The sequence below is a fragment of the Zootoca vivipara genome, chromosome 8 (assembly GCF_965207765.1).
Source record: "Zootoca vivipara chromosome 8, rZooViv2.hap1.1, whole genome shotgun sequence".
In the NCBI taxonomy this organism is placed as follows: Eukaryota; Metazoa; Chordata; class Lepidosauria; order Squamata; family Lacertidae; genus Zootoca; species Zootoca vivipara.
Genome location: NC_142591.1, coordinates 31,880,187 through 31,896,337, shown reverse-complemented (window position 1 = coordinate 31,896,337; position 16,151 = coordinate 31,880,187). Strand labels below are relative to the sequence as shown.

The 16,151-nt window shown below is 48.5% G+C and overlaps 1 protein-coding gene across 4 annotated transcripts in view; it reads left to right on the top strand.

The window, feature by feature from the left end:
- NFATC1 (nuclear factor of activated T cells 1) overlaps positions 1–16,151 on the top strand; it is a 137,617-nt gene that overhangs the window by 11,400 nt on the left and 110,066 nt on the right. For 3 of the 4 annotated variants that reach the window (XM_035126467.3, XM_035126469.3, XM_035126466.3), the window contains exons 1-2: positions 4,996–5,459; positions 14,925–16,026. In XM_035126467.3, coding sequence (XP_034982358.2) covers positions 5,372–5,459; positions 14,925–16,026 — 1,190 coding nt within the window. In that variant the 5' untranslated portion in view covers positions 4,996–5,371. Of the gene's footprint in view, positions 1–4,995; positions 5,460–14,924; positions 16,027–16,151 lie in introns of those variants that run through there. The other variant, XM_035126468.3, reaches the window with a different exon arrangement.

Here is a 16,151-nt window from a genome sequence, read left to right as displayed (position 1 = left end):
CGTGTCTTGCCTCGCCCGCCCTGCCACCCCCTCTCGCCTGCCCGACCCTCCCGTCCTCTCCAGCCAAGCAGGGTAGCCGCCAACGCTACCAGCCCCAGAAGCACAAGGTGGCCGCTGCTGCCACCGCCACGATGTCATCAGGCCCGTTGGCCCTTTAGCCCCGCCCACTTTGTGGCCCCTCCCCTTCTGTGCCTTGGCCCCGCCCCTGAACGACCATGGCTTGCCCCCCCCCCTAGTTTTGATCCTGGTTACGCCCCTGCTAGTTAGTTTGCTATTGCTTTTTTTTCTTTGTAGGAGGTTAGTCAGAAGAGGTGAAGAAAAGCAATGTGAGAGATGCAAGTCTTTCCACCAAAAAGTGTGTGCATTTTTTTTTTTTGGGGGGGGGGGTAAGTAACATTCAGAAATCATCAACTGGAACAACCCTACTTCCTTGGAACTACAAAACCTTCTAAGGACCCATTCACAGCACTTTTTCTAAACAGGAAGTCGAGTCAGCCATAGTTTATTTATTTTCTAGTAAATTTGTTATGTTGAACTTGCCTCGTAAACATCTCAGATTGAAGAGAAGGAAAAATCCGTGGGCGCAAATCATTATTTTATCAGCTGCTTCCCAATTTTCGAACAGAAATGTTATTCTCCAAGGAAAGCTGTTCAAAGTAAGTTATCAAAAATGCAATCCTGTCCTGCTTGCTCCAGATGGAATTCCTTGGTTCAACAGTACCACTCGGATTTACTGTTCATAGAAAAGTTGTTTTCCCTCACATTTGTGGGTGCTTGATGATGGATGGCATTTGTGCAGCTGGTTAAGCATGACAAAATTACTGCAAAGGCCAGCTTGGGCTGACTTCAGTGCATAAAAACTGGTCATGCGATTGACCTGGACGCCAATGTGTCCACACCGAAAGAAAGCAAAATGTATCTTGAGCACTTAATCATCCAGGTCTGGTGACCTAGCAAAAGATAGTTCAGAGTAAATAACAGTGGTTGAGGAAGACAGAAAAATGCGTTTGCAGGTGCCAACAGCAACAACAACAACAATTGGTGTTAAGGAACAGCCCTTACGTATTTCATTTGCATTTAAATTTTAATTCCCAAGAATGCTTCCGCAAGAGATCACCATGATAAAAATTCATCACATGAGAGGAACACAGGACAAAAGCCCAGGTGCCTGCTTATAGGCTGCAGGTAGATATGCCAGAATTCTTGGATTCTCTCTATACCCATATCTAAGTGGCAGGTAGGCATCCTCAGAAAATGACAATGCACCATGCTCCCCAAAAGCAGACATTAGTACATCCAAAATTTCTGAAGCAGATTTAAAGTTCACAAGTTTTCTCTTGGAGTTGTAAGGTGCATCTCATGGAGGGTGAGTCTATCAACGGCGACTAGTCATGATGGAGTCTGTGTCCTGCCTCCATAGTTCAGTATGCTTCTGAATACCAGTTACTGTACTGGGAAACCCAGGAGGAGAGAGTGCTCTTGTCCTACTTTCAGGTTTCCCACAGGCATCTGGTTGATGACTGTGAGAACAGGATGCGGGACTAGATGGACCAGCTGGTTCTTCTTACATTCATATATTCTTATCACATTTTTGAAAGTTTTGAGACATCTGCAGTTGCCTTCAGACACAGGTTGGACTCACAAATGTGTCTCTTAGGGGCATTTAAGATGGACCAGTTGTTGGCTCCCAGATGTAAACCGTCTTTCAAAACACAACCTTGTTCCCCTCCCACAATTTAGTTCTAACATGTGTGTTGTACATACGTAACTTCTAAAGAAACCCAGATGAGATGTAATGCTGGAAGACAAGGCCGTCTGTCCCATGCAGGCTGTTTCAGGTGGTGAAATTCAGAGGGATATATGATGAGAAGGCAGGAACAGATGTCTGAATGAGGCTTCTTGAAACGTCGGGCTGTAGCGTGCTGGAAGGAGGCACTTTTTGGTGCTTCCATGGGCAAAACATTTTAGGCCAGCACTGTTGAAAGGGTTGCACCCTTGTTTAACTTTGCAACAGACACAGGCATTCTCGTGACTAGCGTTAGGGAAATTGGCAGAATGTTCACACACACACACACACACACACACACACACAAGTACATCTGATTCTTGCATGCTTTTGGAGGCACGAGTGTGTCCACTGTTTCTGGCTACAGCGGAAGCAACACTCCGAGCCAATTCCTATGGCCTGGCTGAGACTGTAGGTTGAATGGATCGGTGTGCAGCCCATTCAGTCGACAAGCACTGCCACCTTCACAAAGACGTGCAATGTGAAATGGTGCCCCTAACAAAGTACCTGTGGGTTTGCCTTTATGGTGTGAAGTAAATGCCCGACAGCTTCATTGCCCCCTGCCCCCCAGGACTACCATTGCTAGAAACAAAATGTTAACACATGGCTGCGGCAGGGTGTCCCCTGTAAGATGTGTCCCGACTCCTGGCCAATTTACTTTTACCTCCAAACCTTGAGGGAGCCATTTGGATTTCCCCCCCCTAGGCAGCAAGTGCATTGCTAAGCAATGAGGACAAAAGAAAAGAAAAGAGAAAAAAGAAAAGAAAAAAGAAAAGATATGGCTGTTTTTTTTTGGTTTTGTTTTACTTTCACCCCCGTTGCCATAAAACCGAGGGGGATTCCCCCCCCACTCCTCATTTGTTATTTTAATTGTACCTGGTTATCTAAAACAGCTTTTATTCCACCCCCTGGCTTGCCTAAGAGGGCTGCATGCTGCTCCTAGCTCCAGCGCTGCCACCCCCACCACCTGCCCTGGCTCTGGGCACCAAATACCAGACGTGAGTTTCAAGAGTTGGCAACTTTTGGCACCAACATGCCTCAGGTTGTTGGCTGGCTTCTTGGGGCTATGATTGATAACCCTCTTTTCTTTGGAATAACTTGGTGTGTGGGTTTGGTTCACACCATTCCTGCATGTTTTGTTCCGCAAGAACTTCCGCTCTCTTTTGAACAAGTTGTGATCTGGGTTGTAGGTGTGGGCTTTTCGGGCTCGGGTTATTTGTACTCTCTCACCTGCTGTCTCTGAGATGGGCCAAAGCTTCATGGATCTACTTTAGGTTGTCATCATGTTTGCCCTTTGATGAACGTGAAGAACAAAACACAGGGACTATAGAAAAGAGGGCAGGGAGAAGGGCTTCAGTATCTCCTCCACGATTGGCTGTTGTGGGCTAATATCCTCTGGGTATTTTATTATTTGTTTTTCCCCCAGTGCATATCTTGCCCTTTCTCCAGAAGCCCAGGAATGATCAAGCAGTAAAAATGTCCACTGATGTAGGGCCCCTCTAGACTGGTGTTTTATTGTGGGTATATTGTACAACATGTTAATGACCCAATAGTAGTATTTATTGGTTTAATTTTTATACCACCATTCACCCGAAGATCACAGGGCAGTTCACAACATTAAAATACATAAAAATACAAGATGAGAAGACAAACAAGAACACACACACAATAATAATAATAATAATAATAATAATAATAATAATAATAATAATAATAGTACTCTGCCCATCTGGCTGGGTTGCCCCAGCCACTCTGGGCGGCTTCCAACAGTTTTAAAATACATTAAAATGTCACACATTAAAAACTTCACTGAACAGGCTGCCTTCAGAGTCTTCTAAATGTCAGTTAGTTATTTATCTCTTTGACATCTGATGGGACGGCGTTCCACAGGGCGGGTGCCACTACCAAGAAGGCCCTCTGCCTGGTTCCCTGTAGCTTTGCTTCTCACAGTGAGGGAACCGCCAGAAGGCCCTCAGAGCTGGACCTCAGTGTCCAGGCAGAATGATGGGGGTGGAGACACTCCTTCAGGTATACTGGACCGAGGCCATTTAATAAATTTAATAAAACAGAAGAAACTGCGAGAAGTAAGGTTGCAGGGAACCAGGCTTCTTGGTAGTGGCTCCTGCCCTGTGGAACGCCCTCCCATCAGATGTCATAGAAATACTGTAAACAACTATCTGACTTTTAGAAGACATCTGAAGGCAACCCTGTATTGTGAAATTTTAAAAGACTAACGTTTTACCATTTTTATGTGCTGTAAGCCATGCAGAGTGGCTGGGGAAACCCAGCCAGATGGGTGGGGTATGGTAATAATAATAATAATAATAATAATAATAATAATAATAATAATAATAATAACTTTTAAAAAGCAATGGAATTCTTAATTAGCCAAAGGTTTGGTCATAGAGGAAAAATATGTAACTAAGGTGCTAGTTGAGCCTCCCTGGAGAGAGCATTCCACACATGGGGAGCCACCACAGAAAAGGCCCGTTTCTCAAGTTGTCGCCCTCCAGACCTCTCATGGATGAGGCATCGAAGAAGGGCTTCAGATGATGATCACAGGGTCCAGATCAGTTCATATGGAAAGAGGAGGTATATTACCAATGGCTTTATTCTGCTTTATTAGTTCTGTGCTTTCCCAATGCTACATTATTGCTGTCTGAATGGCTATAGCACAACAAAATTGGAAAAGTTATGGGTTTTCAGCAGGAAGGTTCTTAAACGCATAAGGGAACATGCTGGGGGGTGGGCAGGTTTCCTGGTCACCCACTAAATACCTTCAAAGAATGTACTCTTCTTTTTGGAAGGGAATAGTCATTTCATAAAATTTCGACGCCTCCGCAAAGGAGTTATGCCTTTGGATATGCATCTGCGGGAAAATGCCCGATTGCTAAGATGTAAGGCAACTTTCAGACCACATCACCAAGACCATTGGGGTTGTGGAAGAGAAAGACCCACCAAGGCACCTGTACATGAAAGGGTGGTGGTGGTGCAGAGAGAAATGGAAGCAAATAAAACTGCAGCCAACTTGAAAGGGAGAAGGAGGTAGACCCCCCTCCCCCTCCCCACCCAGGAGCCTAACTCGGACAGGTGGCCGCGGCAGAGGAGACGAGAGGCCAGCGTCCCTCTCCTGGCTGCACCCCCCTCCCCGGGCCTGTAACCCGAGCAGAGAGGGTTTATTTTAAAAAAAGAGGAACCAGCCAGCGAGCGAGAGCGCGAGGCGGGCAGAGCAAGTGGCTTGTTGATGTTTCCGGGTGTAGATCAACAAAGGCAGGGGGCGGATCCCGCAGACAGGCAGAGATCGGGCGATAATCGAACGCGCGCCCCAGGCTCGCGTTACAGCCGCCCAGGAGGGGCCGCGCCGCCCCGGGACCTGCAGCCAGCCAGCCAGCCAGCCAGCAGGCAGCTCCCGGGTAGCTTTGCCCGGCGCGGAGGTCAGCGCGACCCCCAGGCCTGTCCAGAGGCGGCGGCGGAGGCTCCTCGCTCGCTGGCGCGGCAACAGGTGTCCGGGGCTGCGGCAACTTTCCCCCCGCGCCGTCGGAGAAGGAGGAGGTTGCTGCTGCTGCTGCGTCTCCCTCCCAAGCCATGACCAGCCTGGAGGAGGAAGAGCCCGAGTTCGATTTCGATTTCCTCTTCGAGTTTAACCAGAGCGATGAGGGCGCCGGCAGCAAAGGTGGGTGGCGAGGCAACGGCGTCCGGCCTCCCGGGATTTAAGGGGGGGGGGGAGATGAGAGGTTAGTTTATTTGCAGCGCGTTAAATATAGCGGTTCTTCTGGGACGGAGGAAGAACGGTCTTCACCAGAGGCGGAGCCGAGGGAGGGAGCCATCTGGAGGCGCCTCCCGTGGCTGCGATGGAAGCGTCTCTCTCCTTTCCCCTAAGGGACGGGACGGGTCAGCTCGGATGAAGCGAGCAGAGTTTCCCCGCTGGAAATGGGAGGTGGTGGGCACTCTTGACTCCTTCCCTTGGAAGTTTTTTTAAGCAGAGCAAACTTGGATTACTTGAGATTCCGGCATCGCAGGGGGTTGGACTTGATGACCCTTGGGGTCCCTTCCAACTCTAAGGTTCTAGGAGGTTGCCTGTTGCGAAATAGGTGGTGGTGGTGGTGCTGTCTCAGGGTAATGTGACCTCCTTTTCTCACCCGTGTAACCTTAAAAAAAGAAGTAAGAATGGAAAAGGGAAAAGTAGAATTCAGGTTTCACTGATGCGTGTTGAGAAGCCTTTGCAGATGTGTGTGGCTAGGAGGAGTAAAGGCAAAGCAAGTGTCTTTTTGCGGAAAGGCCCTCTCTTGGATGGAGCATCTAGGAGAGCCTGCTGAATCTGGCCAATGGCCCATCTAGGCCAACGTCCTGTTCCCAAATAGTTGCTGGTGAGAAAAAGAGCGTGCTCCCCTTCTGTGGTTTCCAGCAACTAGGATTCAGAAGCATTTGCCGCCTGTGTGGCTGCTGTGAGGTCAGTGGGATAAAAGTGATCAAGGCACGTGGCAGCGAGCTGCCTTCTGTGCTGGAGAGTCAAAGGGCTTGACAGGCTGGAGGGTCAAAGAGGCTGAAGAAAGAGTAAGGGGAGTGGGAGGGAAATGCCACGTAAGGCCCAGAGCTAGGGCAGCCTGTGCTTTGGGATGGGCTGTAGAGCAGATTTTACACTTTGGTTACACCAGTGCTATTTTCCTAGAAAAAGAGGTGCTAGAACTCACCATGAACTCTTAGAATGTTCTCTTAGAATGGCAATGGTGCCCACATCAAACCCTAGTGTCACACAGGGTGGGGCTGGGCATAGCAATTAAACAAATCACCATCATAGTCCTTGTCAATTATTTGTATGCCACCTTCTTATAGTCAAAACCAAGTATATATACTTCTCTGCATAGTCATTTGTGTACTCTGAGCATGCTCAATAGGAACCTTTGGCTAGAAGACATGGGAGGATCTTAAAGATCTCAGCTTGGGGAAACTTGAGTTGGTCCTTGCATCAGTCTGGGAACAGAAGGGCCCTTGAAGACAGTCCTTGATGAAAGGTTCCCAGCAATACTACTCAAGCCCAGCAGTTGCAGGAAGCCTCTGGGGCCAGCCTCTTTCCTGATTGCTCAGCTCGAGAAGTTCTGTGGGGGTGGGGGGGTTGTTTGCCATATGCTGCTTGAAGGAGGAGGGACTGGTGATGACTGGGTGAGGATTCAGTCCTCGCAAACAGCTTGAATGTAAGCAGCAGCAGCCTCCCCATCCCCCATCCTGAGAAATTAGCCATCACTTTTCTGTGGAATTCTGTGGATACATAGGAGTAAGTATCTGGGTTCCACTGGCAGTGTGACGCCTTACAGTTCAGCCAGTTACAGCATAAGCATGTATTTCCCCAGGAAAAAAGTACCAAGGAGTTATGAGGTGGTCTGAGAACTGCCTTTTACAATTCAGATAACAATCACATGCCCCCACACGCCAAAACTGCCCCAAAAGTACTATCATCACCAAATCATGTTAAAGCATATGAAAATAGAACTCTAAGAGTGCAATCCTATAGCATTATCCACCAAGATGAGTGGTTTAGGACAGTGGTGTCACGGGGTGAGGCAGGGGATGGGTGGGCGGTGTGCCCCGGGTGCCATTTTGGGAGGGTGACAAGAAGGCACCCCACGGGGTGCTCGCCCGGCCGCCCCGGCCGTGGCAGCGCGAGCAGCCATCGCACTGACGCAGCCACATGTGGAGGATCCTCCGTTCACGGCTGCAGCCGCAAGCAGAGGATCCTGCCACTGTCTGTACGGCGTTTGAGCAGCTCCGGCGGCAAAACGCTATGTACAACGCATGCACGGGGTCGCATGCATGCGCTGTATGTAGCGACGCCACACATGTGCTGTAAATAGCGGGTTGCTGCTGGCGCCACTCAAGCGCCGTATGGATGGCAGTGGGATCCCTCCGTCGCCGCTACAGCTGCAACCGCTATGTACAACACATGCACGGTATCATACACATGCGCTGTACATAGCGACGCTGCACATGCGTCCTACGCAGCAACACCATGCATGCATCGTACGTAGTGGTGCAACACATGCACAGCCAGCGGTTTGCCCTGCCCCAGGTGTCGGTTGGCCTTCTTTCACCCCTGGTTTAGGATCCAGTGGATCTCTGGCTAAGCTGGGAGGATCCTGGCATGGCCTGAGTACATCAGCTTAATTCCTTCATTCTTGGCTCAGCCAGAGATGTGGTGGTGCATCTCCCCCAGCCTAACTCAACCTGCACCCAGCCAGCTGAGTCGGGCCTGGTGGATCTTAAACTGGCATAAGCCCTTAAAAAGGGGTGTGGTGGAACCAGAGAGTGGGGGGACTTAGGGTGAATCTTAAGCCCTTTCAGTTGGGTAACATGACCGAGGAAAGCTCACCATAAGTTCAGCCCATAAAAGGGATGGTGCAACTCAAACACTATTTTAAAGGCTTGTTTCCCCCCTGCTAGGCTTAGGCTGGCTCAGCCAGGAGTAATTCTGCTGATGAACAGAGTTTGGATCTGGTGCAACTTTATGCCGGCTTAATTTCATCAGCTTGCTCTATCTATGCCAGTTTCTTGTGTATAAGATTGTTCCTTGAACGATAGTAAAAGTGGCTGCCAGGGAAGACCTCTGAAAGCCGAGGAGCCATCACTGAAAATGACTGTCTCTGGTTGCCACTTGTCCTATTTCAGATGGTGGAGGCACCTACCTGGGGAAACAGGTGCTAAACAGGGCAGGACCCTGATCAAAACAGAACTTTGAATGGAGCTTAGTATGGGTCAAACCATTGGTGTCCCCACCATCTGTTGAGAGAAGACTGACAAATATATATAGTAGAGCCCTTAAATGTGTGGTGGCACAATTTAGGCACCTCACATCTTTCCAGTCCAAGAAACCAGAGAAATTCTATGTTTGAACAGGACCCCTGTACCTCTTACGTTGGAGGGTAGGTGCTTGTCCTATTTGGATAGCTATTCCTATCCATATTTTTCCCTTATGCAGGTTTGCTTGAGATCTTAAACATTCCCTAATGAGTTACTCTTGGAGCATCTTGTGCAGTGTTTCTCAACCTTTTTTGGGCCACGGCACACTTGTTCTATGAAAAAAAATCCTGCGGCACACCAACTCTGTGCCACCCTATATTTAGTTTAGTTTGGAGGGGAGACGTAAAGCATGCCACTGAAGAACTGCTGCGCAGTAGCCAGGCGGACCCACCAGACGCTCTCACCTGGGTTGGGGGGTGGCAAGGGGCCCTCTCCTCCCTATCTTTCCCTTTTTCCCTCACCTGGGGGGGCTCCCTCCTTTTCCTCTTCTCCTGGGGCAGCTGGGGTGGCGACGGCTGCGGCGACGAGGCAGGGCCGTCGCGTGGTGGGAGGTCCCGGGCTTCGGAGCTCTTCCCGGCTGCAGGCGGGCTCGCTGGGGGGGCTTTAGCGGCTCCCCGCTTGATCCGCCGGGCGATTCCGACGCCCACGCGGCTGCCGCGGAGCCCAGGGGTCCGCCGATCCTCCAGCCGGGCACTTTCAGTGTCGCTCTGGTGGGGTTGCGGGGGGGGGGCCTCCAGCGGCTCCCCGGTCGATCCGCCGGGCTCACTTGGTGCCCGTGTACTGGCGGCGGCGGTTCCGGCGGTCCGGAGGCTAGGCTGGCGGCACGGGCACGCTGGTCGCTCTCAGGAGCTTTGCGCTGCCGTGCCGCACGCCATCTTGCCTCGCTGGAAGTCCGTCAGCAATGCAAAGCGCCCTTTTCCTTGCCGCACGTCGCGGCACACAAGCCGGTGTCTCGCGGCACACTACTGTGCCGCGGAACACCGGTTGAGAAACACTGATCTTGTGAATTGTGAGCATTCTTCCATTTTTTCAGATCTGGCCTGCAACACTTACATTTTCTGCTATATATGAGTCAGTCTTCTCTCACAGACAGGATGGTGATACTGTTGGTTTGATCCATGCTAGGCTACAATCCAGTTGTGAACAACTTTATATCAGTGTGCAACATGACCCAATACTATCACTTTCCTTGGAAGTGTGTCATATCTGTGGCACCTGGAAAAAGTCTAGCTGCAATCCCTGAGATGACTCCCAGCCAGTGCCAGATTTATGTACTGTATAAGCTAAACAAGCTATAGCTTAGGGCTCCACTCTCTTGGAGGCCCCCCCCCACAAAAATAAAGGAAAAAACCACTGGATGTACCTTTCCAAAATATAAGATAAAAACAAATAAAATAAAACCATACAGCAACAATGTTTTGTGTTGTGTAGGCTCCTATTTGTTATGTGCAAATGGCTTTAGGTCCATAAATTACCATATAGCAGGCATCCCCAAACTGCGGCCCTCCATTTGTTTTGGCCTACAACTCCCATGATCCCTAGCTAACAGGACCAGTGGTCGGGGATGATGGGAATTGTAGTCCAAAACATCTGGAGGGCCGAAGTTTGGGGATGCCTGCCATATAGCATACATTCAATACAAAAAACAGCGACAATTTGTTGTTGACAAAGGACAACTGGACATATAAAGGGCGCCATTACCTTCAGTAGCTTAGGGCCTCATCAAACCAAATCCAGCCCTGCTCCCAGCTCTGAACATGCACAGACCAGTTCATACTAAACATTTCCTCAGGCAGTTGCATACCCACATACACTGCTGGCTAGAGATATTCACCGGTGTAAATCAGCCCAGAGGCACAGAGCAAGATATTTATATGACTAAGTTCCACAGGAAGTACCAGTCCTTCCTGTGTCTCCTGTGGGTATGATGAGGACAGGCACAGATGCATACATTGTCTGAGGATCTAGTTAGGGAACACAGAACAAAAAATGGCACAGGAGAAGTGCATGCCTTACCTGGAGACTGTTTTGAGGGTCTTCCTCTTCCCCTCTCAGTATTGTTCCTGAAGGAGGCCGGGTGTGGCCTTTAAGTTCAAGCACCACTTCCACCTCCTCAGCTCTTCTTAGTACAGGCAGATCTGAACAGCCACACCAATAAATCTTGTTGTTATTTCAGCACGAGAATCCCCCTCACTCTGGAAGATTAAATGCTATGGGAGATCCTGCGCTAAAAGAAATAAACCTGTTTCCAACTAATTTGTATGTTGTGTTTTATATTTGGGTACATATGTTGCCTGCCCTGGGACCTTATGGTGAAGGGCAGGCAAGCCAACGAACAATATCTTGGATAGCAATGGGATCCCATGGGGATGGGGATGTGGCCAGGGAAGGGCAAGTAAGGTTTTCACCTGATCTGATCTAGCAGGATATAAAAGTGTACGGACAGGGTCATGTCTTCCCCTAGACCACTACCACCCAGTGTTAAGAACCTGTTTTATCCTCGAAATGGCTGTCTTACAGCATTTCCAGTGGATTGCGTTCAGTTCAGTAGCTGCCCTTTTCTGCAGCCCCAAGTACTTTTACACACAGTGCAAGGGGTGAGGAACATTTTCGAGGCAGAGGGCCGCATTCCTTTCTGCGCAATCTTCCAGGGGCCGCAGACCAGAAGTGGGCCAGAGTAGCGAATGTATATTTTTCCTTTATGCAGTAGTTTCTCTACAGATCCACACACATTCCAGCCAGGCAAAAACTAATGAGGAAGGTGCGGAGCTGTGTGGGGAGAGTCTGGAGGGCCGGATGGATAGGCTTGGAGGGCCACATTTGGCCCCTGGGTGTGAGGTTCCCCAACCCCTGAGACAGTGTATATTTTGTACGAATATAATGCAAACAACATTGATCTGAACTGCTATTGAATTGCAGGATGAGAGCAATGCAGCCCCGTTTTATTTGTGCTGCTCCACCCCTCTAAGTCAATGAACATCTTTTGGTCAATATCCAGGTTTCCTAAGGCATCTGGTGAAAGGATTTGTATGGGTGTTGAATATATTAATGATGCGCGGCCTGATGTAAATCAGCATAACATATCTCTCTCTGACTCTGCTTATGGAGCAGCTGGGTGTTTTGTGTCCTGTGTCAATGTCTCACTTTGAATCATTTATCAAATCTGAATACTAGGGAGATGAGTATATTAGTAAGAAACAAAAAAGTGGGAGAGAGAACAAGAGAAGCCGCCAGGAGCTCAGAGTCTCTGCTGTGCATGCAATGCTAGAGAGGATTGAGTTGTGTTGGGAATACAGCCATGATCATTAACAGCTTTTCCGGATCTCGGGTTTGTAAGTAGGGAAGACTCAGCGCTTGGGGCATTTGTCTCCTGGGAAGGAAGGAAACAAACATTGTATGTGAAGGAAGTGAAGAAGCCTTGACTTGTTTGTTTCAATCAATCAGGAGTACAGGATTCTTTAAAAGCACCTGAAGCTGAAAAAGACATGTTTAAACTGCAGGTAGCTTCAATACAGAAACACAGAATAACCTGAATGGTAAACGCATGGTTTTATTTTGTAGTGGGGTCAGAGCTGCTAGTTCCTATGAGTGCAAGGGGACTCTTGTACCACTGAGTCAAGTTAAATAATAAACACACACGCACGCACATACATTTTTAGTCCTCATGGTTGCAGAGGACTAGGTAGAAAATGGGACTTCAGCAGAATGTCAGAAATGCAAACATGCGAGGGTCAAAAAAGTAGCCAGCTAAGGAGTAGCCAGGGGAAATCCATTAGCCGCAAAGGACTCTGCTGCTGCTCAAAGTGATGTCAAGGAGCTTTTCAACAGATTAATACACCTCTCAACAAGGAGAGTATAAAATTGCACGTGTTCAAAGGGTGGGTCTATGGCACAGGACTGCTCCATGTCGAGTCATCACTTCTTCATCCTGTAATGTTTAGGGATGCTTGCCCATGTCGTAGTGTTAATTTCTTCACCACCACCAGCAGCAGCCAGGGACGTGGAAAAGCTGCAAGGAAACTCGCAACTTGAAGCGGGTTAAGTGTATAATGTAGTTCCACTCCGACTGAGTTGCTAGCAGGGCCTGTCTGGTGAAATTTGGTGGCTACAGGAAGTTCCGATGAAAGACAACTTTCTAAATATTTTCAAACAACCTCCATTTCTATGTGCTTTTGTAAACTGCAGCTGCTTTTTCATGGTTAACAGCACACACACACACACGCGCGCGCGCACACACACACACACACACACACACAAGGATAATTGGGTTTGTTTTTGGTGTTGGCTTTGAGAAAAGGACTAACTTGTACTGATCTGATGTTGGAGAGTGAATGGAGCTGTTTTGCTCCAAGTTGAGTTTTTGAAGTAAGAAGAGTGGAGGGGGGGGGCAGTTGCTTGTGCTCTGGCTGATCAGCTGTGCTTGTTTGTGTGGAAGAGGAAGCTCTCTTTTCTTTTGCGCAACATGCGTCTGTGTTTCATGTGTTTACTGTGCATAAATACGTTCTCCCTCACTTTATCTCAAAACGTTTGTGATGAATACCAACAGTCTGAGACAAATTGCATATACATTTCAATCTGTATGAGTTGTAGTTGGAAAGAAGATTTTAAAAATGGTTTTCCATATAACATTTATCTCCATCTTAGTTTTGTGTATCTTTTTTATTCATCTTCAGGCATTTTGTTCATTCACTTTTTGCTTGTTGGAGTCAGTGTTAAAAACTCCCGTGAAGACCTTTGCCCCTCACAAACTTTGCTTTGAAGTGCAATTTAGGAAGAGATCATCAGGAACAGGGTGCAAGTTTGAGGGGAGCTCTCTGTAAAGGTCCTTCGGGTGGCTCCCCTTCTCTGTGGGTGAACTTTGGCAGGCTTACCTGGCAACAGCAGGCAGCTGTGGTGTTGCTTAGCAGCAGAAAGCCACCATTCAAATTTCCCACAATGCCCTGGTGCAGGACTATGTAAGGGTCTTTGGAGGAAATTAAAATGGTGGCTTTGAGACTCAACTGCCCAGTGCTGTTAAAAAAAGAAGTTTTTTTTTTAAAAAAAAGGTTGACTAGGGTTAAAGGACATTTGTGGGCTCTAACAGAGTTCTGGGACCTATGCGTGCCGATGCTGAGCCTGGAAATAATATTGAGAGAAGTTATTAGGAAGGCTGGAATCTTCATTTCCTCATAGCAACGTTATTAAGCATGGAAACACAGCGTTTTCAAATGCACCGTTCTCTGACAGAAGCTACACTGAAAGAAAGTCATTGTAGGGAACATTGCATAAAGCATAATGCACATTATGCAAATAACATGTGTGGCCAATCTACAGGCGCCCCAATTCACACAGGTAGCAGGCATGTCTGGACAAAAGCACACGGACCCATGGGGCTCAGGTACGTCATAGAGTCAGACCTTCCTCTCCCGTGCTGCCCTGTTCTCTGCTCTCAAGCTCAGTAGATTAGAAGCAAAGCTACACCAGAACACAGACAGAGGCACCTATTTGGGCACCTCAGAGTCACTGCTTCATATTTTACACCACTCTTTCCAAAAAAAGATTGGCTGCTAAGGCTCCATGCATTCTATATAATGGCGATGAAGTTTTAGGACAGCTTTGAATCTGTATTGGAAGCACTGAGAAAAGATAAACGAGCGACTGCCATTCTCTCTGTGTGATCCATTGTAACGTTCAGAGCAGCAGCTCAAACTCCTCTGTGAATTAGATGTGGGAGTTCAAGATATGCATCAAACCCTTGCTTCTTTCTGCTGGGGAGCTTTGTGAGTCACAGCAATGTCGGTTGCACCAGAAATACACACACACACACACACACACACACACACGGAGAGATAGCTTGCATTTTGTTTCTTGGTAGCATCCAAAGATGCCTTCAGTGTGCAATCAAATGCTCCGATTCTGTGGAATCATTTCTAGAAAGCAGGGGTGGGGAACCTGTGACCCTCCAGATGTTGCAGGACTGCAACACCCACCATCCCTAACCATTGGAAAGGCTGGCTGGGGCTGATGGGAGTTGGAGTCCAACAACATCTGAAGAGCCCCTGGTCCCCTTCCTCTAGGTCAGGGTTTCCCAAACTCGGGTTCCCAGATGTTTTTGGACTACAGTTCCCATCATCTCTGATCACTGGCCCTGCTGGAAAACCCTGCTCTAGGTTATCAATGTAATTCCCACTTCAGAGCAAAAGCCTGCTGAATAGAAATAGTTAAAGTGGTGTCTGAACCCTGATGAAGCTCTCATCCTATCCACTGGATCACATTTGGGATTTAGTTTGCTAATGAATTTCGTTTGCGTGTGCAACATCTCATGCCATTCTTTTTTGTTTTTTTATCTTTTGTTTTGTTTTTACAGAACATTATAACTATGCATCTTCAAATATAAATTCCAGCTTGCCTCTAAGCGTGGCACATCCTTCATTGTCAGCTCCATGTCATGGCCTTCAGACATCCAATCCAGTCATTTCGATTGTCCCATCAACTAATCATCCTTCGGGATATGGCGGGCATGCTGAAAGTGGCACCGCTGGATATTATCTGTCTCCCAACGTCAGACCTAATGGCGTGCCAGCGCTAGAAAGCCCTAGAATCGAAATAACCTCTTACTTGGGGCTGCATCATAACAACAACCAGTTCTTCCACGATCCAGAAATCGAGGAGCCCGTCCCAAACGCAAAGAGATCTCCTACGACTGCGACGTTGAACCTGCCGAACATAGAGGCCTATCGAGACCCATCGTGCCTGAGTCCAGCAAGCAGCCTGTCTTCCAGAAGTTGCAATTCAGAAGCATCGTCTTATGAATCCAATTACTCTTATCCCTATACTTCGCCTCAGACATCTCCTTGGCAATCGCCGTGTGTGTCGCCCAAGACCACCGACGCCGAGGAAGCGTATCAACGGAGCATGGTGACCTGCACGTTACTTAATTCGCCCCGGCACTCCCCATCTGCGTCTCCCAGAACGAGCATCACCGAGGAAAACTGGCTCGGCACTCGCAACTCCCGGCCATCTTCTCCCTGCAACAAAAGAAAATACAGCCTGAACGGCAGGCAGACGTCCTACTCGCCACACCCCTCTCCAACACCTTCTCCCCAGACTTCTCCAAGAGTCAGCGTGACCGATGAGACGTGGCTAGGAAACACTAACCAGTACACCAGTTCGGCCATCGTCGCAGCCATCAATGCCCTCACCACTGACAGCACAATAGACATGAACGATGGGATTCCTACCAAGTCCAGGAGAACGGCAATCGATCACACCCAGTCCATGGCGCTCAAGACCGAACCGAGCGGGGAAGATCATGGGACCATATCGCCAACAGCCGACTTGTCGCCAGAAGAGTTTCCGGGGTTTCAGCACATCAGGAAAGGAAGCTTCTGTGATCAGTACCTTTCAGTGCCACAACATCCCTATCCATGGGCCAAATCTAAGCCATTGTCCCCATCATCCTACATGAGGTACAAGTTTGTGGGATTTTTTTTTTTGGGGGGGGGGGGTAAAAAGATACACATTTTACTTTTCCTAATGCCCTGTCCCTGTCCCTGCTAACTCCCCACTTCCTCCCCCACCCTTTTTTGCTATT